The following is a 26,635-nucleotide window of genomic DNA, read 5'->3' as shown; positions in this document are numbered from 1 at the left end:
TTTTTAGCATTTTATGGGAAAATGCTAAAAAAAATCAAAGAGAAAAATTTGTTCATAATTCTGCTCTTTCTCTCTTTAAGTTTGTTAAAACAAGAAGTAGAAGTTTATATTCTCCACCCTTCCTTCTTACCCCTCCCCGACCTCCCACCTCCCACTCCAGTGGAATCACTGTTAATAGTCCAGCATGCCCTTCCCTATGTTTCCCAAGGCTTATGCAGCAGAGCGGTGTGATCTTGAACTCTTAAAGGAGTGAAATGGGTCTGGAAGTTTGCCTGAAGGAGGGATTGTGAGAGCCACGTTCTGTCCAATGAGAGTAGTTCAGAAGCACAAACAATCAAGCAGATGCAAGAAATTCTAGCTGAACATTCAGGCTGTGGGAGAAGAAGGTCTGCTTACTAATTTTAATTCTTTATTGGACAAGGATGGTCTCATTTTGAGTCTACCACAAGAGAAATCTTCAGAGCTAGTTAAATGTGGCAGTGAGCATTGTCACTGGCTGGCAGTTGCTTTCACACACATGCTCTCTCTTGCCCTGTGTCTTTGTGCCCTGACTGATACACTGCCCCACCTTTCTTCACCTGAGTCATTCTTGGTCATCCTTTAAAACTCACCTCCTCACCACCTAAACACCCCAACTATTGGCTCTTGTAGTAAACTGGGCATCCTTAGCTCTCTTTTATGAAAGTACTTTTTGTGTGTCTTTTTCTAATTTCAATCATAACTTATATAGGGTGGGGATGGTATATTAGCCATTTGTGTCTTCTTAGCACCTAACATAGTAACTGGCATAAATTAAGGTCTGTAATGTTTATTGACCTGGAGTAGCTAGCTGTTGAGCAAATTAGGTAGTTTTTTGAAATCCTGGTGTAGACTCCAAATAGGGAAAAATGAAATTAATTATGAAATTGACGTCATTTAAATTTGGTTCCAATGTAGAATAAATAAACTTGTCCTTGAGAGGAATTGTACTTCTTATGCTTGAAAGAAAAATAAAATTCCTAACCCTAAGAGTCAAGTCTGGCTTCTCCTACTATCTTTACAAATTCTTGGCAAATTTTCCTTGTAGCTTTCCTCATAGAAAAAGTAGAGGCCATGAAGCATGAATTATGTTACTCTGCATCGTTCACATTTTCACCTTTCAACTTTCTTCTGACCTCCGAGGAAGAGGCAACTACTCCCTTTATTGCAATAGGAGTCCTTTCCTCTCTTGTTAATCTCATTTCTTATTTCGTCATAGCCTCCACCAGCATCCCCCACTCAGTGCTCTGTCTTCTACCTTGCCTGTTCCATGGACTCCTTTCCAGCTAATCTCATCCTTTATCCTTTGTCTTACCTTTCATTGCAGTGACTACCTTTACCCTAACTTCCTTTCATAGAGAAACATGAAATATTCTATTTCTTCAACTTCTGTTCACTCTCTGATTCATGGAGGTCTCACTTCCTTTTTCACACTTCCAGCAACAATTTCACTCTATCAGCCTTTTCCATAGTCAACAGACATCCTAATCACAGAATGCCATAGGCTTGGCCCCTTTACAACTTCACTATGATTACTCCCTATTTAAAGTTTCTTTCTCCCTAGATTTCTCTAGTATTACTTTCTCTTGGGTGCTCTTCCACTCCTTTATTACCTTAAAGTCTCCTTCTGTAAGGAATCTCATGTCCTTACCTGGTGTCACCTGCCCACATTTCTGTCTGGACCCATGAGCATAAGATCAGAACCCTCAAATTCCTGCACATCCTCGGTTTCACATCTTGCTTCAGATAAAAGCTTTCCAATCTCTGTTTATTATCTGCCTTCTCACGCATCAGTTGCTTCGAAAATTTGAGATGTAGTGAAAGGCACCATTCGTCATCCCATCATATAAGTTAGAAACTGTAGAGTCATGCTTGATAACACCTTTGCATGTAGTCCAGTCATAAAATGTGGTGTAGTAAGTCCTAAAACATATAGGAAGTCAAAAAATCCAAATATGTCTTGAATTACTCTTCTGTTTATCCCTGCTGCTACCTCCTCAATTCTGACCATCCTCCTCCTTCTCCTGAATTATTTAAATAATTTTACATTGGTTTTGGCCATTCCTACATCAAACTAGCTGGACACCCAAAGTCCACTCATTATTCTGTTACAGGAGTTAGTAAATAGAAGTAGTATCACATCCTTCTTCTTCAGGTGAACCTTGTGACTCCCCATTTTCTATGGAATGAAATCACTACTCATAGAACTGAATCACTACTCATTAGAACTGAACCTTTGAAATATGACCCATACTTGTGTTTTTGGATGTTCTCTCTTACTTTCTTCCATGAAGAGTGAACTGGTCTGTACAAACTCTAGAAAAAAGAATGATAAGGACAAAATCATTGATTTTACCTTTCTCCATGAACTAACCAACTCTTTGGGTAATCAAGGATTTCCTTTAGTTGGATTCAATCTGGTGTATTAGATATTTGGGGAAAATAAGCCCTGAAAATGTATTTCTTCAGTAGCCCCTGAAGCTAGATATTTCTTGAAATAACTGATACAATTCTATAGAGCAGAAAGTATACAAGTGTTGGCCTAAGGTGGCATTTCTATTTATTCTGATGCATAATTTAAAATATAGCTATCTCCCAGGCATCTTTGACAATGAGTTTGAATATTTAGCTCCACAAATATAATTGGAACTAAATCTTTACTTTTGAAATAAGTGTATTTTTGTCACAAATACCAGTTCTTTATGGTTATTTGGTAGGCAGTAGGGGAATGGTACAGCCTTCCTGATATTGGTTGGTGACATTGTATATGAAATGCTGTTTAACTCGTCTAGAGGATATTCCGTGATACAGATTTCCTTGTTCTACTCTAAGGAAATGCTTTCTGAAGCACAGTTCAGGCAGGTTAGTATGAAAAGGCATGAGAAGTATGGCAAAAACTTTAACATAGAACAGGGTATTTAAAGCAAGACAACCTCGAATGATGTATCTTTCCTTTAAAATTGAATATATATGGGGGCAAACTACACTTTTGAAAAGGGTTAATGTTTTCCATCCTTCTTTCTAGCGACCAGCTGTGGCAGACTCAGGACTGTTTTACCAGTAGTTCTATTAAGTGATAATTAGAGGTGTTCACGGTAGTATAATGATTTTTAAAATGTCGAGTATTTTATTCATTTTGTTATTTTACTTCTTTGGTGTTTTGTTTAATTCCTTCTACCAGTCAGACAGGAAGCGCTCTGAGAGTGCATGTTTCTGGTGCATTTCCGGATCCTTGATACCTGCAACAAGAATGAGCGCCCAGGGATTGAGATCTATGTGAATTAACCCAGCAGATGTTCATTTTATTCCAGTTACACTCAAACGGCATAATAATTCAAAATCTCCTGGGACAGAAGAGCTGAGAAATAGGTTTCATGAGCTCAATAACTAAATTTTCAGGTGAAGCAAATTCTGGAATTTAGGTTTTCTCTGCCTTCCCTTTTAACATTTAGTAGATTAAAATTCACCCTAATTCTTTAACCATGCTTTAAATTACACACACAACTTAAAAAATAAGATTACGTATGTTTCTATCTTCATATCCTCTTTACGCTTTTGTTTCCCCCGATGTCAGGAAAGAGAAAAAATATGTCGACCAATGCTGGAAGGATGTTGCTGTTGGGGACTTTATTCGCCTTTCCTGTAATGAGGTTATTCCTGCAGACATGGTCTTACTTTTTTCTACTGATCCAGATGGAATCTGTCACATTGAGACTTCTGGGCTTGATGGAGAGAGCAATTTAAAACAGAGGCAGGTGGTTCGGGGATATGCAGAGCAGGTAAATAATGTGTTCTCAGCTGGTGACTTATTAACATTTTTCTTTTCAGAAGATTTTCCCAGGTACATATAAGGAAATTTTTAAATTCATGTTTACAATTACAAAATAGAATCCCAGAGGACTTAATCCATTTCCAGCTATCTGTGGAAGTGTTTTATAGATAATAGAATAGAATGACTTTGAAGTTCACATATTTTAGTCTGGCAATCCTATATATTTTGGAACTAAATTAAAGGAAACGGAATTATTCTGCAATTTGGAGAATTATTTTGCAGTGGAAATAACCACCTTCTGTTCCTAAAATCTGTAATTGCAACTATACCTGGACCTTTTGAGATTCGTGTAGCTTCTCGTGCCACAGAGCTTCTAGACCTTTCTAAATCCTGCTGTGATGAGGGAAATAAGAATTTGAAAGTTATGTTAACATGAGTTTGAATGAATTCCTGCTCTGCTGTTTAATGACTTTGTGACCTTGGGCAAATCACTTATTCAATTTATCAGCTTATCTTAAAATAGAAATAATGTGTCTGCCTCATAGCTTTGCTGTGAGAGGTAAATGAAGTAATATACGTAAAAATGTCATGCGTGGATACTGCTTACATGCCAGTTTCCTTTCGCTTTCTCTGGAAACACTTGAAATGCAGTATTATTTTAAAATTTAATGATCTTTTTAAAACTCAACTGTTAAGTCAGGTTTCCTTCGTCTAGTAAACTAAAAAGTGTTTTAGCTGCATAAATGCCCTGATCTTCAGTAAATTTCATACTCTGAAGGAACAGTGGGCCATGTCTCTGTGTCTGGATTTAATTTAGATCTTGTGATTGATATGCCTCTCAGCTTGTCATTGTCACTTTTGTGAGCATTTATGTAACTAAAACATTGGTAAAAATCTTACACAATTTGAGATTCTCAAATTGTGTAAGTACCAGCTTTGAGGGTGACGTCTGTTGATTAATCATCACTCTTTGGGTTCAGTTAGAGTCAGCTGGGTTCAGTTCAGGGTCAGTGCTCTGGAATCCCATGACCTGGTTTGCAGTCCTGTTTCTAAACACTGCCTTGTGTGGAAACCTATAGCAAATTATTGTTCTTCTTTGTGCCTCTCTGTCTTTATCTGTTAATTAGACCTAACTATAACACCTACCTCATGGGGGTTTAAAGAAGAAATTAATATATTTAAAGTACATAGTTGAGATTCTAGTACATCAGAAGAACTCAAAAACTGATTAACAAATCAAATCATATGATTATATAACTCAGATTTTTCATACATTTGCTGTGGTATGTTAATACATTACAAGCTGTATCAGTAGTATTTCTTTTATTAGGCAAACATTTCATAGAAAAACAAGGAAATGAGATAAAGTTCCCATGGCTTATTCTTCGTGAATCCATGCCTGTGTTCTAGAAGCACACTTTGCTTATTTGCTCACTGGTTTTATCAAGCATTCTTAAATTCTCATTCAGTCCATTAGAGAATTTTGTAAGATGCTGCTGTCCAGATTATTTTTAAATTTTTGAATAAAGTATGCTGGGATTAAATATTTATGTGCTCAGAATGTTCATTTATATGCTTAATCTCAGACACTTCCTGCATGATTAAAGAATAACAACAGAGTATCTTCAGCTTTTCAGTGCTTTCTGTGTAAGAGAGTGTTTGCTATAGGAGTAGAAGGTCTCCTTTGCAGAGTCCTGCGTGGATTCCAGTGTATGATTTGGACCTTCTTATTACCAGTAGATGCCTACGAATGTTCTGGGACCGGCCCAGTCCTACTCAGTCATTTGTGATTATGCCTGTACTTTTCTTCATTTTATTCATTTGGGTAATTGATGACATAAATTTTGTGGCAAGAATGAATTGGTTTTATCTTAAAGAGCTGGTGGGAGGATTAAACACTTAAAAATCAATTTTGTAAGATGCTGATGTCCAGCTTATTTTTAAATTTTTAAATAAAAATTTCAGGGATTAAATGTATATGTGCTCAGAATGTACACATATATGATTAATGCAAATGAAGTGGTATACATAAAATTGTCATCTTTTTGACATTGACTTCTTCATGTGTTGTGATTTTACATGTATAAATAGTTACTTATCTTTTTTTTTAGGACTCTGAAGTTGATCCAGAGAAATTCTCCAGTAAGATAGAATGTGAAAGTCCAAATAATGACCTGAACAGATTCCGAGGCTATCTGTGAGTGATACATGACTTACCCTCCTTGGTGTGAGTGAAATTGTGTATTGCAATTATATTTAATTAACTCAGTAAAATTCTTGTGTCTGTATATCCAAGTTAAATCACCAAAGGCCATGTGTTTAGCCATCTATTAATTTAGCTTTATCTTAATCGTTTAGTTAAATATTTACTTATGTGTGATTTAAAAACAATAAGAAAATCTTGTTCTTAAAAAAATTGTAAAAAGTCTCTGTTAGTAGTGTGAGAATGTTTTCCACAATCTCTGTAGTAAGCCCAAGACATGGTGTTTGGAAGGAGGTGTCTGGAAAGAACTGGCAATCTAGGTGACAGGATAGTGTCCTCCTGCAGAATTAGAGTACCAGGTGGATATTTCTGGTTGGCAAAAGTTAGCCAAGGATTTGGAACATGGGTAAGAAAAAGTATGGGAAGTCATAACAGTGTTCATTTTGAAGACATCTCGTGGCATGTATGTCCCTTGTATGCTAGAATTTGAGGTCTTACCTAATTTCAGCATAGCTTTGGCTACTTAAGTGCTTTATGCCTTGAACCAAGTTATTTACTCTTTTCAAGCTTCAGTTTCCTGAGAGGAAAGAATTTAAGAGGAAACAATTAGACCTGCTTCATAGTGGTGATCTTAAGAGAAAATTTCCAACACCAGAGTTACCCTGATTCCAAAGCAGACAAAGACATTTAAAGAAAGACCAGTATTCTGCATGAACATAGATGTAGAAATTCTGCACAAAATTATAGCAAATCGAACCCCATAATGTCAAAAGGATAACACATTGTTACCCAGTGGGACTTATTCCAAAAATGCAGGGTTGATTTAATACTAGAATATCAAGTGATGTAATCTACCATATTAATAAACCATAATTAACAAATTGAAAAAGAAAGACCACTTTTCTGATCATCTCATGGATGTAGACAAAGCATTTGACAAAATCTAACTTCCATTCTTGCAAACTGGAAATAGAAAGGAACTTTCTCAATCTGATAAAGGCATCTATGAAGAACCTACAGTTAGAGTCATTCTTAATGGTGCAAGACTAAAGGCTTTTAAATGTTTTTCCCCTTAGATCAGGAGGAAGACATGGATATTTACTCTTACCACTTTTATTCAAGATTGCACAGCTGGTTCTAGCTGGTGCAGTCAGGCAAGGAAAGGCAATAAAAGCTATCAAATAAGAAAGAAATAAAACTGCATTTTATTTATAGATGGTTTTATGTTCTTTGTGGAAAATCTGATAAAATGTGTAAGAATTTAATAAGTGAATTTAGGGGTGCCTGGGTGGCTAAGTGGGTTAAAGCCTCTGCCTTCCACTCAGGTCATGATCCCAGGGTCTTGGGATCTAGCCCCACATCGGACTCTCTTCTGAGCAGGGAGCCTGCTTCCCCTACCCCCTCTCTCTGTCTGCCTCTCTGCCTGCTTGTGATCTCTATCAAATAAATAAATAAAATGTTAAAAAAAAGTAAGTGAATTTAACAGTGTTGTAGGAAACATCAACATATAGAAATCAATTGTATTTCTAAATATTAGCAATAAGCAACCATATATTGAAATTTTTCAAAATACAACTTATAATAGCATCAGGAAAAATGAAATACCCGAGGATAATTCTGACAAAAGATGTGAAAGACCTGCACCCTCAAAACCATGGAACATTGCTGGGAGAAATTAAAGACCTAAATAGTTGGAAAGATGTATGTTGTTAATGGGTTGAAACACTCAATATTCTTAGGGTGTCAGTTTGTCTCTAAATTGATCTGTAGATTTAGTGTAATCCCAATCAAAATCCCAACATGGTTTGGGGGTGTTTTTTGTTGTCGTTGTTGTGTATTTTGGTCTTTTTTTTTTTAAAAGAAGGGCAAAAGACATGAACAGACACTTCTCCAAAGGAAGCATACAAATGGCTAACAGACACATGAAAAAGTGTTCAACATCAGGGAAATTCAAATCAAAACCACATTAAGATACCACCTTATACCAGCTACAATGGCAAAAATTAACAAGGCAGGAAACAACAAATGTTGGAGAGGACGTAGAGAAAGGGGAACCCTGTTGTTGGTGGGAATGCAAGTTGGTGCAGCCACTTTGGAAAACAGTATCGAGGTTCCTCAAAAAGATAAAAATGAGCTGCCCTATGACCCAGCAATTGCACTACTGGGTATTTACCCCAAGGATACAGATGTAATGAAAAGGGGCACATGCCCCCTAATGTTCTTAGCAGCAATGTCCACAATAGGCAAACCGTGGAAGGAGCCAAGATGCCCTTCAACAGATGAATGGTTAAAGAAGATGTGGGTCATATATACAATGGAATATTACTCAGCCATCAGAAAGGACGAATACCTATCATTTGCATGGACATGGATGGAACTGGAGGGGATTATGCAAGATGAAATAAGACAAGCAGAGAAAGCCAATTATATAGTTTCACTTTTGTGTGGAACATATGGAATAGCATGGAGGACATTAGGAAGGGAAAAATGAAGGGGGCGGGGAACCAGAGGAGAAGATGAATCATGAGGGACTGTGGACACTGGGAAACAAACTGGGGGTTTCAGAGGGGAGAAAGGTGGGGGGGATGGTTTAGCCCAGAGATGGGTATTAAGGAGGGGACGGATTGCAAGGAGCCCTGGGTGTTGTATGTAAACAATGAATCATGGAGCACTACTTCAGAAACTAATGAAGTGCTATATGGTGACTAACATCACATAAAAAATAGAAGTAAAAATTAAAGAAATCAAGTTTATTCTGAAAATTTATATGGGGATGCAAAGGACCTATGTTAACGTAAAACAACTTTGAAAAGAACAGAGTGGGAGGGCTAACACCACCTGATTTCAAGGCTTCTTATAAAGGTACAGTCATCAAGTTAGTGTTGTTTTGGCATAAAGACAGACCAGGAGATCAGAAGACATTGGAAGAGTATAGAGTCTAGAAATTGATCCACACATTTACAGGCAACTGGTTTTTGTTATCCATTAATGTGCCTTTGACAAATGTACACAAGCAATTTAGTAAAGAAAGATTACTGTTTTCAACAAATGATGCTGTAACAATTGGATGTTCACATTATAACAAATAAACTTCAAGCCCTACCTCTCAACCTTGTAAAAAAACTTAACCAAAAATGGAGCCTGTGGTTAAATGTAACCCTGCTTACACAAAGAAGAGACATAAGGGATATCTTTGAAACCTTAGATTAGGCAAAGATTTTTTGGATACAAGACCCAAACCGCAATACAGAAAAGGACAAAAAATACAAAAAAGAACTTCATCGGGGCGCCTGGGTGGCTCAGTGGGTTAAGCCACTGCCTTCGGCTCAGGTCCTGGGATTGAGTCCCGCATCGCATCGGGCTCTCTGCTCAGCAGGGAGCCTGCTTCCCTCTCTCTCTCTCTCTGCCTGCCTCTCCATCTACTTGTGATTTCTCTCTGTCAAATAAATAAATAAAATCTAAAAAAAAAAAAAAAAAGGAAGAAGAACTTCATCAAAATTACAACTTCTTTCTCTTCAATGACACTGTTAAGAGGAGAATATTCGTAACGCATGCATCAGATGTAAGACTTGTGTTCAGAATATGTAAAGACATCTCAAAACTAAGTAATAAGAAAACAAACACTACAGTCTTTTAAATGGTTAAAAAAAGTTTGAACAGACACTTCACTAGAAAAGCTATGTAGATGACAAATAGCTATGTGAAAAGATACATGTTAAAACCACAAGACTACAACTGCTACAGTTAAAAAGACCCAAGTGTAGGGGCGCCTGGGTGGCTCAGTGGGTTAAGCCGCTGCCTTCAACTCAGGTCATGATCTCAGGGTCCTGGGATCAAGTCCCACATGGGGCTCTCTGCTCAGCAGGGAGCCTGCTTCCCTTCCTCTCTCTCTGCCTGCCTCTCTGCTTACTTGTGATCTCTCTGCTTACTTGTGATCTCTCTCTGTCAAATGAATAAATAAAATCTTAAAAAAAAAAAATGGAAATAAAAAGACCCAAGTGTAGAAGCACTGGTGAGTGTGTAGAGGATCTAGAACACCCATATACCACTTGTGGGACCATATAAAGTACACTTTAAAAAACAATTTAGAAGTTTCTTAAAAAGTTAAACATGTGCCCACTGTTCGATCTGGCCGTTCCACTTCTAGGGAGTTAGCTAAGAGAAAATAAAACATTTCTTCATACAAAAACCTGCACACAAATATTCATAGCAGCTTTATTTGTGAGAGTCCAGAACTGGAAACAACCCAAATGCCCATCAGCAGGTGCATGGATAAACGGATTGGATATCCATACCATGTAATACTACTCAGCAAAAAGGAATTCACTGGTGATACATGCAACAGCATGGGTACATCTCAGAATATCACGCTCATCTGTGAAAGAAGCCAGGTGGAAAAGAATATATACTATGTGATTTGATTTATATAATTTCTTAAAAATAAAAGCTAATTTATAGTGATGGGAAGCAGATGAGTGAGTGAGCGTCTTAACCAAATTTCTGAAACTGGAGTCCTGGTCTACCTTGTCAGCTTCTTTCTTCATCCACGTCGGACATGATTTTTTTCTTACAAGACACATTGGAACATCATTTGCTGTTGTGGGTACTCAGTCTTGCCACAGAGCCCTTTACCTAGTTCTAGGGCCCCAGTAACCTCCTGACTCTCCAGTTATCACTTGACTCCAGATTCCCTAATGCCGTGTTTGCCTGCTCTTTGTTTTTTACATTCCCGGTGGGCTTCTCTGATATGGGTCTATTTCAGGTGTGGTGCTTTACTTTCTGATTAGCATGGTCTGACCACTGGACTTGCCCTCCTCTTGGAATCTACATCCAAAAGATGGCTCCCTGTTTCCTCTCCCTCCCTCAGTGATTGGACTTCCCTGGGTCTGCTCTGTTAACACCTCAATTAAGAGCTGGCTTCTGCAACGTGCAGGGAAGCATTGAATGAGTCAGCCCAGGTAGATACAATGATTTTATGTGGAATTATTTTTATCTACCAGACTAGCTTCTTATCCCTTACCTGCTCTGTGGTCTGTTTTCTAAAATCAACCAAAATTGAGATGCTCGCTTTCATATGGTGACTCTTCTAGTCTTACTTCCAGGCAGAACTGACATTCTCCCTATTTGTGCCCACAGTTATACTGAATATCAGATTTCTGTCGTAATAATATCTATAATAATTGTATTACACTTACATATTTCTTTTTTTTTTAAGCCTCGCTCCCCCCCCTTTTTTTTTAAGATTTTATTTATTTATTTGACAGAGAGATCACAAGTAGGCGGAGAGGCAGGCAGAGAGAGAAGGGGAAGCAGGCTCCCTGCTGAGCAGAGATCCTGATGCGGGGCTCGATCCCAGGACCCTGAGATCATGACCTGAGCTGAAGGCAGTGGCTTAATCCACTGAGCCACCCAGGCGCCCCACACGTACATATTTCTTTATCAATCGCCTCCCCTTAGACCACAAGGAACCAAGACTGTGTGTGGTTGTCTGTCCCCAGCATCTGAGTGGGAGTGCTGGGCATGTGGCAGATGTAACCTAGCTTCTTCAATGGATGAGAGCTCTGTGTGGACAGTCCGTGCTTCATATAGAGTCCAAAGGTCCCACATCATTAGTGCCAAATATATACCTATCAAGGGCAGAACCTGTTTAATGCCAGGCAGACACAGCTAGGATGGGAGTTAGGCTTTGATCTAATGACAGTAACCTAGAGTGCTGTAATGGTGAAAAATAAAGATCCTGGGGCGGGGGGGGAATCTAAAATCTTACCGAGAAACTTTGGAAATGCTTGTGTATGTTAAATAGGTTCAAAGTTTCTGGGGATAGTGAATCCTAGATTGATGAGGATTGTGTGGTCCTTGTCTGGGAATACTACATGAAATGTGAATGTTGGGACTTAAATTCTTCATCTGTAAAACCAGGAAGTAGAATTAAATTAAGCCCAAGGATACTACTGACCTTCACTGTGACTCTATGGTTGTCTGTACATAAAACCACATACACGAAAGAATGTAAACATCTCTTAAAGAAGATGTTTACAAATTACAGGAGTGAAGGGACAAATCAATTTTCTTTGTTGTTTGTGGTATGAAACCTTCTTTGAAGAGTTATTTTTTTTTCCTTGCAATTCCAGATAACAATTTTCCTATATGTAAGAAAAAAGAAACAACTTAATGACTGAATATATTGCTTAGAAAACAGTCTAATTTTAATGCTGAAATTAAGAGGGCATTTTCAAAATAGGTGAAATACATTACTTTTTGCTTATTTAAGAAAAATTCCAGTTATTTTTCAATTTTTGCCACTATTATAACTTAATCAACTAATTACTTTGATAATTTTTAAATTGTTTATTGCAGAAAATTTCAAGCATGCAGAAACTGGAAGAAAAAATATAATGAACACCCAAAGGCTCTCACCCAGTTTTAACTATTTCATAATTTTGCCAACTTTGTTTTAATTATCTTCCTATTTCTTCCCTCTTTGCATTTCATTGTAAATACTTCACTATGAATACATAGCAGTAAAGGACCAGAACCATAACATTATTATCACACCTAACTACATAAAGAATAATTTCTTGTTATCATTTAATACTTAGTTTTTGTTCAGACTTTTCCAGTTATCTCAAAAATTTTTTTGTTGATATTCTAGATATCAAAATTTTTTGTTAGATATCCTAACCAGGATCCGAACAAGGTCTGCCCATTTCATTTAACGGTTGACACGTCTCTAAATTTTTCCTCCCAAGAAATTAGGCCAGTTAGCCTGTAGAATGTATCCCTTTCTAGACTGAGCCGCTTGCCTTCTTCCTGAGTTGAGTCCTCCCTGCTTCTCTCTGTGCCCCCTTGCCGTCCATTTGTTGAATAAGCCAGGTCATTTCGCCTGCGGTTTACTGCACTTAGATTTTGCAGACTGCATCCTTGTGGTGGTGGTGAACCTTGTTTTCCGGCCCTCTGACTTCCTGTAAACTGTCTAGGAGCAGTTTCTTTTTTTCCTTTTTCTTTTTCTTTTTTTTAAATTTAATTTTATTTTTTTGGTGTCTATTCATTGTTTATGCACCACACCCACTGCTCCATGCAATACGTGCCCTCCTTAATACCCACCATTAGGTTCACCCAACTTCCCACCTCCCTCCCCTCCAAAACCCTCAGTTTGTTTCTCAGAGTCCACAGTCTCTCATGGTTCATCTTCCCCTCTGATTTTCCCCAACTCCCTTCTCCTGTCCTTCTTCTAATGTCCGCTGTGTTATTCCTTATGCTCCACAAATAAGCGAAACCATATGTAATTGGCTCTCTCTGCTTGACTTATTTCACTTAGCATAATCTACTCCAGTCCCATCCATGTTGATACAAAAGTTGGGTATTTGTCCTTTCTGGTGGAGGCATAACACTCCATTGTATATATGAACTATATCCTCTTCATCCATTCATCCGTTGAAGGGCATCTTGTCTCTTTCCAGTTTGGCAACTGTGGCCATTGCTGCTTTAAACATTGGGGTATAGATGGCCCTTCTTTTCACTACATCTGTATCTTTGGGGTAAATACCCAGGAGTGCAATTGCAGGGTCATAGGGAAGCTCTATTTTTAATTTCTTAAGGAATCTCCACAATGTTCTCCAAAGTGGCTGCACCAATTTGCATTCCCACCAACAGTGTCAGAGGGTTCCAGGGACACTTTCAAATCTGATGCAAGAAATAGTTTCTGTTTCTACAGAGGTAGACGTAGATATACACATATACACGCACGCAGGAAATATTACATACAATTTCAAAGTCTTCACAGATCTCTTGATGCCATAGTCTCTAGGTTGATTTTCTGTTACAGAGGCTTGATTAGGACCCTTTGGAGACTGTTCCATACTATCTGGAGGCCTGTGATGTCCCTTGTTGCATTGGTAGTTCTGTTAAGATTGGTGTTCTCTATCTTATCCTTTTATTATAAAACTCCTCATCAGTCTGTCACCTAATGATTTTAGCAGCACAGGTTACCATGGCCTAGAACAATCCTTGATTCCATCCAGGTCGAAAATGGTAATTTCCTAATCGTATCAAGAACTTTATCCTTGTCTGTTACTAAGTTACCTGAAATACAGTTTGTACTTGAGTAACAGTTACTTATTTGGAATATTTCTGAGTTTTTGTAAAAGTTGATAATCGGTGAATAATGGAAAACAATGGTAATTGAAACTTTTTGCATCTTTCTCTGAGCCAAAGCAAAATAACAAAAACAAATGGCCCAGAGATTTGAAACCTTTCTTGTGAACTGCTCGACGGAATACTTCCAGTCAAAAAACCTCAAAATCCATGATTTTTATTTTTGCATCCCCATGTTTGCTATTTATTTCCCCCCCAGTTTTACTATATAAAAATGAATCTCTGTGCTCTCTTATAGAGAACATTCCAACAAAGAACGCGTGGGTCTCAGTAAAGAAAATTTACTACTTAGAGGATGCACCATTAGAAACACAGAGGCCGTGGCGGGCATTGTAGTTTATGCAGGTTAGTGACACTCCTCATTTTCACGGTTGTCTCCTCTGTGTTTTTCTTCAAGTTAACATTTCCCGTTTATTCAGAACGCAGTCTACAAAAGCAGAAAGGAAATTTTGTCTTGATAAATCAGCTTAATCCTTGGTCTCTGTTTTTCTAAATGGATCGCAAAAGCAAACTAAATTAGCAAAATATATCATGCAACTACTCTTTGTTAAATCATCTGTCACAGAGACTTAAAAACATGATACTTGCTATCTGGCTTTAATTTGCATATTTTCTGACATGTTACCTGTGTAGGCCATGAAACCAAAGCAATGCTGAACAACAGTGGTCCAAGGTATAAGCGCAGCAAATTAGAAAGAAGAGCAAATACAGATGTCCTCTGGTGTGTCCTACTTTTGGTTGTGATGTGTTTAACTGGTGCATTGGGTAGGTAAAATAAGAGTTTTGTATACTGACCTCTTTTCAGCAAGATCTTTATTTGAAGGTTTTTTTTTTTTTTTCAAAATATTTATGAATATTTGACTTCTGCAAAGGAGATTTTTATTTGCCAGTAATAGTTTCCCTCACATCTCTGTCTTTCTCATTTTGTGATCTGAAAGGCATTAATGTTGATGATAGCCAGTTACATGTGCCCACAGTAGGAAAGGGACCTGGGAAGAGATTTGAAGAGAGACCGAGACAGGAGAATGTGGAGTCTTTTGCTTTTCATTTTGTTTTCAGAAATAAGCAATTGGTGTTCATCCAAAATAAATACTCTTATTTAGGAATGAAGTTCTATATTTACATAATACATATGTACTATCCTTTTCATGTCTGTGTGTTTTTTGAAAGGGCATGGAATCTGGTTGAGTAGATATGAAAACATAATGTTTTTTAATATCCCTGAGCCTGACGGACATGTCATATCACCAGTGTTGGCAGGATTCTATATGTTTTGGACCATGATCATTTTGTTACAGGTAATTTCTCTTGAGCTCATCATAGAATTTTAAGATCTTTGTTACTTACCCAACTATATTTGGTTTCTCAAACTTCCTTTTCCCTCTGACATTGTTTAAATTATTTGGTTCCTCTTAGGTCTTGATTCCCATTTCACTCTATGTTTCCATTGAAATCGTGAAGCTTGGACAGATATATTTTATTCAAAGTGATGTGGATTTCTACAATGAGAAAATGGATTCTACCGTACAGTGCCGAGCCCTCAACATCACCGAGGATCTTGGACAGATTCAGTATCTCTTTTCTGATAAGACAGGAACTCTTACTGAGAATAAGATGGTTTTCCGAAGATGTAGTGTGGCAGGCTTCGATTACTGCCATGAAGAAAATGGTGAGTGTTGGGTTTCTGTGAAAACCAACCCTAAGATTGGTCATTTTTGGCACCCAGTTAAAGCTTTGATAGTTCTAGCATATGGGTGCTGTACCTCATCAAAAGAGGCATTAAGCTTCATTGTGCTTTCAAAAGCTAGTAGGTCAGAGTCAAGGGGTCTACTGCCGTAGTTTCTTCAAAAGGGAGGAAAATCCTACTAATAGCAGTAGGAGGTGGGAAATGAGGTACAGTGAGAATAGAGTATTATAGATACTTTGAGAATCTAATGAAACTATGACCATCTCCCTAAGAAATATTTTGAATCTAATGAAACAACTGAATCTCCATAAGAAATATTTTGAAAATAATTCCAGAGGGAGGGGTACATCTTCTCCCTAACCCATCACATCTTCCTTTAGCCATAGATATCCATTGATTCTTGGTTAAGAACACATAGTTTAAGAATAAATATAATGAGCTAAACTTCTGAGGCTAAGTAAATAATACAAATGGCAAGCTTTCTTTAAAGAACTGAACTACATTAATTTTGTTATTTATAAAAGTAATATGCACTCCTATGAAAATAGTTCTGAGAACTGCCCATACTAATTAAAAACCTTACTCTCTAGAGGTTAACCACCATTAACAATTTGATGAACATATAACTCCATATTCTTTTATATGTGAACATACATATTTGCACATTTTCCCTTTTACAAGTTAGAACAGTTACATTATTTCTTTTTGCGGTTTGCTTGTTTTATTCAACACTATCTCATGGATTTTTTTTTCTGAGTGAGCTCATAACTTAACATTAAGTGCATGGTATTGCACTGTATGTGGTCACGCTTACTTTGCTATTGTAACAATACTTTCAGTGAACATACTCAATTATCACTTACTCATTCAACATAAATTTTGTGAGCACCTAATCTGTGGTACAAGTCCCTTGATCTCATGTAGCTTTTAGAGTTTAAGGCAAGGAGACATAATTAAAGATTATGATATGTAAAAGAAAACTCACCAAGTAGTATGCATTTTTGTACATACATGTTTGTACATATCTTATTTTTATGAGATACCTTTCCAGAGTGGTATTATTGGCTCCAGAGGAATGCACATATAAAATTTTTATAGATCCTACAAAATTTACCTCTAAAATATTGTGCTGATTTACATTTCTACCACCCAGAAAAACAATACCCGCTTTTCACACCAGCCATAATGGGATGAAGTTACTCTTAATCTGTGTGATTTTTGTCTACTCAGCACTTCATTGCCTTAATTTGTCTCTGATTAGCAATGATAGGCTTAACTTTTTATGTGTTCATTGGCCTTTTGAATTTCCTTGGTACAGTGGTCATTTCCTTTCCCTATTTTGTAGGAAGATTTTATCTATTAAGGCAGGGCTGGCGTTCAGCTCGTTCAGTCTAGGTTGTCTGTGGCCACTGTGCATGTTCATTAGGGGGCTTGTATTGAACTGAATGTTAAATAATTTGTCCCTGTGATATTATCCTTCTGTGTGTGATGAGTGTTTTCCTGCTTCTTCATTTATCACTGTATTAGTTTTCTACTGCCAGATAACAAATTATGACAAATTTAGTGACCTTAAACAATACAAATATACTGTCTCATGGCTTTTGTGGGGCTTGGAGCCTGGGTGTTGGATGGTGGCATCCCCCCTCAGGGTCTGTCACCAAGCTGAAATTTAGTGTCTGTTCCAAGTGTCTGAAATTTAGGGACTGTTCCGAGCTCCTAGAGGTGGCCCACTGTTGCTTACCAGATAGCCTCTTCCTAGCGTCCTAGTTTGCTTCCTCAAAGCCGCAGCATAATTTCTAGCTTTGAATTTCTCTGACTTCAGGGAAGTGCTGTCACTCTTCTTTTTACCTCATGAGATCAGATCTACCTAGGATAGTCTTCTTTTAGATTAACTCAGATTCAGCTGGGTTAGCTGCTTGGTCACATCTGCAAAATCTTTCCAAGGTTTCCATCTAACATAAGTGAATCACAGAAGCGAAACCCCATAGTACCCGGAAGGTATGTTCCGGTCAGGGGGATCAGAAACTTGGGGGCCATCTTAGAATTCTGTCTAGCATGGTCTCTTAGGGTGTTTCTAACTTGTCAGAATTTTTATGTTTATTAAATCTTGTCAGCTATTATGAATATTAATAAGATTACGAATATTATAATTCCTGTCAGTAGTGTTAAACCCGGCCCAAAATTTTGAAAAATATAACTATTTTCTCCTAGATATACATACATACATGCATACATATATGTGTATATATATTTTTAAGATTTTATTCATGAGTTGGGACAGGGGTAGATGGAGAGGAAGAATCTTTTTTTTTTTAAAGATGGTATTTATTTATTTGTCAGAGAGTGAGAATACAAACATGGAGAGCAGCCAGCAGAGCAGGTGGAGGGAGAAGCAGGCTCCATGCCGAGCAGGGAGCTCAATGTGGGACTGTATCCAAGGACCCTGGGATCATGACCTGAGCCAAAGGCAGAGGTTTAACTGACTGAGCCACCTAGGCACCCTCCTAGGCACATGTATTTTTTTTTTTTAAGATTTTATTTATTTATTGGACAGAGAAAGAGATCACAAGCAGGCAGAGAGGCAGGCAGAGGGAGAGAGAGAAGCTGGCTCCCTGCTGAGCAGAGAGCCCGACATGGGACTCGATCCCAGGACCCTGGGATCATGACCCGAGCCGAAGGCAGCAGCTTAACCCACTGAGCCACCCAGGCACCCCTAGGCACATGTATTTTTTAAGCTGGATTTTGTTACCTGTGGACGCGAGGGATAAAATGTTGAATATTTATTGCATAATCACTATAGAAATCTAAAAAATAGCTATTCATATTGGATATATTGATACTCTGCGTTGTTTCATCTTCTTCAGTGTATTTTTGTTACCAAAGCAATATTGTAGAAAATTCCAGATAAGCTAAAAGAAGAAAATTTAAAAGCCATCAATAATGCCCACCAGAGTGGACCACAGTTAGCACTTTTGTACATTTCTTTTGAGTCTTTTTTTGTACACATTAATATATATATATATATATATATATATATATATATATATTTAGTGGCATTATGGTGTGCTTTTGTTTTTACAACCATTTTTCTTAAGACTTCCTCATGACTACCTTTCTGTTCTCTTTTCTCTACCTTAGGCAGAGAAGGTACCAAGTGACTGAAAATCCTACACTACCCTGACTGAACTGTTTGTGCACCATGGGTGTTGCACTTCTAGAGGCTATGCTATATTGCACTATAATAACTGCCAACATGTATATAAATAATCCACCTCAGTGTAGCTGAACTTTCACACCCATTTGTGAGATTTGTGTCCTCCATAATGTTTGACTCTAGATCCCTGTTTTGAAGAAGTATCTTATAGTAGTAATGTTTCACAAAATATACAGTGGAAAGCACTGCCTTGTTTTTTGTATTAGGAGTATTTAAGAGGGCTAGTACCGCCCTTTCCTATCCCAGTCCCTGAGATGGGACTCAGGGCTCAGCAAGTGTGTCTCCTCTGTAGCCCCTTGGGCAGAGAAGGTACCAAGTGACTGAAAATCCTGTGCTACCCTGACTGAACTGTTTGTGCTCCATGGGTGTTGCACTCCTTCTAGAAGGTTCCAGCTTTGCCTGGGAGCAGAACTCTGCCATAGATACATCCAGAGTTCCGGGTCTCCTTTCTGTAATGGCTTAAAAACAAGGACATGTACATACACACTCTGATTGACAAAGGAGGGAATAGTAGGGGCTACTGCTCTCCAGAATTTAATGCTGAGACATACTATGTTCACTAAAATGAAAGCTAGTTAACTCTTTTTAGGATTTGCGGGCAAAAGATTTGATCTTTCTGTAAAGAACATTGTTGCTAGGAAAGAGCCCCATGTACGTATGCATTTAAACTAAACACATCTGACAACAATTTGATGTTTTAAAACCTTGCAACATAGGGGCACCTGGCTGGCTCAGCTGGAAGAGCGTGTGGCTCTTGATCTCAAGGTCATGAATTTGAGCCCCGCATTTGGTACAGAGATTATGTAAATCAGTAAACTTAAAAAAACAAAAAAGTAAAATTAATAAACTTAAAAAAAATAAAATAAAAAAATTGCAACTTAGAAATTTGGTCTATGGACTCAGCAGCAAAGATATTTCTTTATAAGATTACTGAAAGAGGTTGTCTTTTTTAAAATAATTTTTTAGTGTAGAATATTATTAGATTTACAGATGCTATTAAGGGTTCATTGTGCCCCCCATCCAGTTTCCTTTGTCGTTAACATCTTATATTAGTCATATAATACATTTGTCATAAGTAATGAAATACTATTGACATGGCATTATTAACTGAAATCCATACTTCAGTCAGGTTTCTTCATTTTTACCTTATCTTCAAGGATCCCATCCAGGAGACCTTGGGACAGTCACTTAGATTTGACAGCTTTTCAAGCTTTCTGTTTTTGGATGACTCTAGTTCTGAAGGGCGCTATTTAGGGATTTTGTAGAATGTTTCTTACTTTCAGTTTGTCTAGCGAGTGTCTTTATGGTGCACGATTTGTGAATGTGATCTCTACAGTGGTAGCCCCTAGCAGTTTCCAAGAACAAGGATTTTGGAATCCGGCCTCCTGAGTCTGATTCCCGTCTTTACTGCCTACAAGCTGAGTGACTCTGGGCAAGTTATCTAATTTCTCTGGGCCTCAATAAAAAGGATCAGTATTATTCATGAAGATAATTCATGAAAAGCATGGCACAGAATAAGTTCTTTATCAGTAAGAGCTGCTATTGTGGTTGTAATTATAGTTCTCAAAATAAATAGATTGATCTTTTGGGGAGCTCATGGTCCAGTGTGGAAGACAGACATGGAAATGTAAAAATATGTGAGTGTCATTAAGATTAAAGTCTGGTGTTCTTGTTGCATACTGTTTTGATTTTTAGTAGTCAGTGTAGGAAGCGAATTTAGCTCTGATCAAGATTTGGAGCCTAGAGGATATCGGGCAAAGAAATTTTTGGAATGCTGGAAATGCACAGGGAGTTAGTTTAGAAGGAAAGATTTGTGTATCAAAGATATGCGGATGATACAGTTGGACGAAGCTTAGCTGGGCATGCTGTTTATAACAGGTCAAAGTTGGGATGCTGGAAATGTTTGGGGGATTAGTTCATAGCAAAATGTTTGGCAGATATGGTGATATAGTTGGGAGAAATCCATGAGCATGGTGTGTTGTTCGTTTTTGGTTTTGGCCCTTTGGGGAGCACATTGAAAAGTGTATAAACTTTTTGTTCTATAGACTCTTGCTGACTTCTTCCAGATAGCAAATAAATATAAATAACGGGCCATGAATAGGTTATTAGCTATTTGAAGGGTGAGTCAGAAGAGAAGATGAGGGATTAAATAAGAAGGAGAAATAAAGTAGTTGACCTAGAAGCTAATCCAATACCTTCCTTGAGTCAAAGGAAAGACTACATACTTTGTATTTTCTCCTTTGGGTTGGAAGGCAAGGATTCTTGCCCCACTCCCATTCATGGAACTAATTAGAACCAGCTTTAAGAGACATATGAAAATCTTCATGATCATTTGGGTAGATTTTGTTGACCAATATGGTAATATGCTTTTCCTTCTCATGCCCAATTGTTGAGAAATTTTCCGAGTCTACAAGTATTACTCCAGTAGCTTTGTTTTCTGAATCAAATTATAACTTTACTGGTCTATTTCCTTCTCATAGTTTTTTACAAAATGATTAAAGATTACCCCATGTGTTCTTCAGTCCTATTTATTGAACAAGTTTGTCCCGTCCTAAGGGCTGAGCTCTCTGGCATTATAGTAATCACACAATTGCATGGTGACTGATTTCCCTAATGATGGCTAGAAGAACTTCCTGTATAGCCCTTATGTTTCTATAGGTTTTGTAATACTGTAATTATTTTATTTATTTTTATTTTTAAAAGATTTTATTTATTTATTTGACAGAGAGAGATCACAAGTAGGCAGAGAGAGAAAGAGAGAGGGAAGCAGGCTCCCCTTTGAGCAGAGAGCCCAATGCGGGGCTCCATCCCAGGACCCTGAGATCATGATCTGAGCTGAAGGCAGAGGCTTAACCCACCGAGCCAGCCAGGCGCCCCTGTAATTATTTATTTTAAAAATGGTATCACATACTAGTAAATTTCTTTAGCTGTTCAAGGACGTATCAACCTCAGCACTATTGACATTTTTGGCTGCATTATTCTTCATCATGGGGGCTGTCCTGTGCCTTCTAAGATGTTTAGATGCTTCCTTGGGCTCTGCCCACTGAATGCCAGTAGCACTCCTGCCCAAGTTGTGACAAACAAAGTGTGTAAAGGCATTGTGAAATGTTTGGGGGAATAGAGTCACCCCTTGTTGAGAGTCTCTGAACTAATCTATCATATACCAATGACTGCTAAAGAGATAGAAGTAGTGGATACATGTACTGGCTTTGGAGTCAGGAAGATCGAAATTCATATCCCAGCTCTGCCCCCAACTAGCTATTTAACCTTGGTCAGAAGACCATGTCCCTGGTCAAGGATCTGTCTGGATCTTAGCCTCTCTTAGCTATAAAGTGGAGCAGTGATGGTTTCTACCTGGTAGCATTATGTTTAAGATGAAAAAGGAAGATGTAGACGTTTGTAAAGGAACTTAGACAGACGCCTGATGGAAAGGAGATCCTCAATAAATGTTAAGTCCCTACCCCACAACTTTCCCTTGATCCCAGATAGAGACTATTAAACAGGATATGCAGACATTCTTTATTTTATAAATTAACTTGCCAAAGCCATACCCTATATTTAGTAACTAGACTTGGCCTGAATACAGACAACTAGCAATTCAACAAGTACATATTTACTGATTGTCCACTCTGTATTCCAGACACTGGTTATCATGATAAACAAGACAGACAAGGACCCTGTTCTCAAAGAGCTTCTATTGGAGAAAATAGATGCAAATAAATTAATTCTTAAATCAAGAAAAAAATGAAAAGTGCTTTCCAGAGAATTAAAATGGGTTGTTATGATACAGAATGATCGAAAGGCACTTTGGATCGGGTGGGGGGGCAAGGCCTCTCTAATATTTAGAGCTTAGATCTAAATAACACGCTTGAAGTTCAGGTGCAAAAACCTACCAGTGAGAGGCAGCAGCTGGAATAGAGGCCCTCAGGGTAAAATGAGCTTGGCAGTTTTCAAAGTAAGAAGAGAAGGCCAGCGAGGCCAGACTGTGGAGAAGCGTGGAAGAAGAAGGGGCAGGAATGTTCAAGAAGTCAGCTGCGATCAGATCATTTTGAGCTATGGAAGCCAAAATAAGGGAAGTTTTGTGCATGAACAATCTGCTCTGCTTTATGTTTTAGGAAGATCACTCTAGCTACTGGTTGAGGAATGGAGTGCAGAGGGGCAGGGAGACCAGTGATGAGGCTATTTGCACTGGCCCAGTTGGGATGTGATGGTGGCTTGGACTAAGGTCATGAAGATGGAGAGAGTTTGAGATATTTGAGATGTATTTTGGATAAATAATAGATAGCTATTGGTGATGTTTTACATATGGGTGCCGGGGAAGACCAGGAGAATCAAGGAGACTCCTAGATTTTTGGCACAAGTAGCTGGATAAATATTTAGGTCCTGTCTACAAAGACGGGGAAGGCCAGAGGAAGAGTAAGTTAGAGGGAGAAGTGAGGAAGAGTTCTTCTTTGGCCATATCAAATGTAAGATATCTAGTATCTATTTAGTCAACAAATATTTACTGAGTATTAGTAAATACGGCTCTGGGAATATCACATTAACATGTTAATATCATATTAACAAAATAGACAAAACTCTGCCTTTTTGGGAGTTTGTATTCTAGTGGATGTTTCAAAAAAATAAAAACAAGATCTATAGTGTTTAGATGGTGTTAAGTACTGCAGTAGGGTTTATAATAGTGTGTTGTATCTGGCAAGCTTTTGCTGTCAAGGGATGTGGTAAGAGACTTGAGAAAGGTAAGAGAGTGAGCTCTGTGGATATCTGCTTAAAGAGTCCACTAGACATCCAGCTGGAAGTATCAAGTAGAGAGTTAGATATATATAGGAGTCTGGATTCCAATTAGAAATTGGAGTTGAAGTTACAGGTTTGGAAGTCAGGTGCATATGAAATGATATTTCAAATATAAGGCCAGGTGACATGACCAAGGAAGAGTCTAGAGGTGGAGCAGGGAAAGAGTTCCTGCAGCAGCCTGGTGTTTGAGGGCTGAAGAGAAGACAGCAGGAGAATCTAAGAAGGAACGGCCATTAAAGTAGGAGGAAGAACAGGTACGCATGGTGTCGGAGAAGCCCAAAGAGCCGTTCAGAGAGAATGGTCAGCTCTGTTGGATGTTACTAAGAGCGTAGATAAGATATGGATGGATGCGGTAATTGGATTTGGTAATGTGGAGCTCATGGGTGACCTTGCCAGGAGTAGTGTCGGTGGGCAGACAGGGACAGAAAGCCATGAGACTGGTTGAGGAGAGATTGGTGTCAGCATAAGGGGAGAATTGTAAGGGTGAAGTCCTTGAGAAGGCTGGCGGGGTGGGAGACAGATTGCAAATTGAGAAAGCTTGGCAATTGAAACTTTATCAATAGTAGTAGTAGTAGTAGTGGTAAAAACAAGAGTTTGGGTATGGGTGTGGAGAGGTTGGTAGATTTGCTGATGGGATAAGAAGGGAGTTGCTTCCTAACTGCTTCTACTTTTCTTAGCAAGGTAGGTTCATTAAGGGAATCTGGAGAGGGGATTTTGGAGGGCAGATTTGGGGAGGAGGTGATGTGTGAGAGCTGTTGAAGTAAATGCCTGACATACTCAACCTGCAAGCGCTTCTTCTCAGGTAAGGACCCCGTGTGATTTTTCTCTTTCAGCCAAGAGGTTAGAGTCCTACCAGGAAGCAATCTCTGAAGATGAAGATTCCACTGACACTCCGGTCGACTCCCTCAGCAATATGGTGAAACCCAGGGCCCCCAGCTGCAGGTCGGTTCATAACGGGCCCTTGGGAAGTAAATGCTCGAATCATCTTGCTGGGAGCTGTTCAGCTCTGGGAAGTAGAGAAGGAGCCAGTGAAGTGCCTCACTCCAGACAGGCTGCTTTCAGTAGCCCCATTGTAAGTGTGAATGCGTGACTTGAATTTTGCACATCCGTCATGAATAATGAAAGAACGTTCCGTAATTGTGACAGAGCCCAACACTGTTGTCTTTCCTACCTGAGAAGAGACTGCGTAATTGCCGTTTAGTGTAATTGCCACACATCATTAGAAATATAAGCAAACACTATTGCAACTTCCTGATTTGTGGGATGATTCAGTGTTGAGAGATAATATATCATTTCTGAAAAAGCCTGGTGTTTCTGATCGGGGCCAGTCATGTCTGAGCCTGAAGAAGGCTGCTGGGGTTTAAGGCACTTGGCTCACTCTCAGAGCCCCAAAGCTTGGCAGGGTTGTTTCACAGACAGGGAAGGATGTCTGAATCCCAGGCAAATTCAAGTACCCTCCTAAAGCCTTTTTATCTTTCTGCATTCCTCCCCCACATCCCACCACACCTGTGTCGTCTTCCCCTTTCCCAGTCCTCAGTATGACATTTTCTCATATTTCCATTTTAAAGCTCAGCTGGGTGTTGCTTGATTCCCAGAGGGAAGTGTTGAACAGTGTTTAGTCATACTTACTGATGAACCCGTTTTACTGCCAGAAAATAGAGAGCGCCACGTGGAAGATAGGAAAGACGGACGACACTTCCATGAAAGAGCTAGAGGTCGCAAGTTTTGCCATACTTAACATTGCTTCAGTAAAAATTCAGCTGCCTGATTTCTGCCCTCCACAGTTCATTAATACTTGTGTTTTCCCAAGATGAGAGGATTCCCCAGCCGTGAGACTAGTAACTGGTTGATCTTTAAAATAGGCAGCTTGTAACAAGAACGAATCTACTTTGGGGGAATCTTTGGGTTTCTGCGTTGAATTTATTGTATGGTTTTCATAGTAGCGATGTGATCTGAGTAGACCCCAGTGAGCTCGCTGGTCCTAGAAAGGCCCTGAGGGGACTCTCTTGGCTCTTTTTGAAGTTGCCAGTGAAAATTGCATCCACGAGGGTGATATTTCAGTACAACTCATTTCATTAATTTCTGTGGCACTAAGATATAAAACCTGGCCTAGTGGATCTTGGACATAGATCAGACCCTTCCAAACATCTAGCCTTAATTTTCCTCCGAACTTCTGAAAGAGAAATAGGGAAAGAATGCATCTAGCCTCTTCTGTGCACTCACTTTAAGGCCATATCAGGAAAAGGGGCATATGTCTGGCTCGGTTAGGAGAGCGCATGACTCTTGATCTCGTGCGGGGTTGTGGGTTCGAGCCCCACATTGGGTGTAGAGATTACTTGAAAGTAAAATCTTTTTTAAAAAGACTATATCTGGGGACGCCTGGGTGGCTCAGTTGGTTGAGCAGCTGCCTTCAGCTCAGGTCATGATCCCTGCGTCCTGGGATCGAGTCCCACATCGGGCTCCTTGCTCAGCAGGGAGCCTGCTTCTCCCTCTGCCTCTGCCTGCCATTCTGTCTGTGCTTGCTCTCTCCCCCTCTCTCTCTCTGATAAATAAATAAAAATCTTTAAAAAAAAAAAATAAATTAAAAATAAATAAATAAATAAAAAAATAAAATAAAAAAATAAAAAGACTATATCTGGAATAGATATCGATTTTCCTCTCTTTTCACCTTTTCCTCTACTAAGCTTTTACATTTTTCAAGGACATGAAGTTACCACCTGTTGACTCATGTTTCCTTGGAAGTAGTAGGGCCTGGCTACCCAGAGGGCCTGTGCTCTACCCACGCTCTCAGTT

General features: G+C 38.7%; 1 protein-coding gene across 5 annotated transcripts in view; it reads left to right on the top strand.

Annotated features, from left to right (window-relative positions):
• Nucleotides 1–26,635, top strand: part of ATP10D (ATPase phospholipid transporting 10D (putative)) — a 105,290-nt gene that overhangs the window by 35,287 nt on the left and 43,368 nt on the right. For 4 of the 5 annotated variants that reach the window (XM_059162079.1, XM_059162069.1, XM_059162088.1 and 1 more), the window contains 7 exons: nt 3,593–3,797; nt 5,902–5,987; nt 14,386–14,492; nt 14,781–14,912; nt 15,318–15,445; nt 15,564–15,816; nt 24,676–24,914. In XM_059162079.1, the coding sequence (XP_059018062.1) occupies nt 3,593–3,797; nt 5,902–5,987; nt 14,386–14,492; nt 14,781–14,912; nt 15,318–15,445; nt 15,564–15,816; nt 24,676–24,914 (1,150 nt within the window). The other variant, XM_059162104.1, reaches the window with a different exon arrangement.

The sequence above is a fragment of the Mustela lutreola genome, chromosome 1 (assembly GCF_030435805.1).
Source record: "Mustela lutreola isolate mMusLut2 chromosome 1, mMusLut2.pri, whole genome shotgun sequence".
NCBI lineage: Eukaryota > Metazoa > Chordata > Mammalia > Carnivora > Mustelidae > Mustela > Mustela lutreola.
The sequence above is the reverse complement of the archived record's forward strand: the minus strand, read 5'-3'. Positions and strand labels throughout refer to the sequence as shown.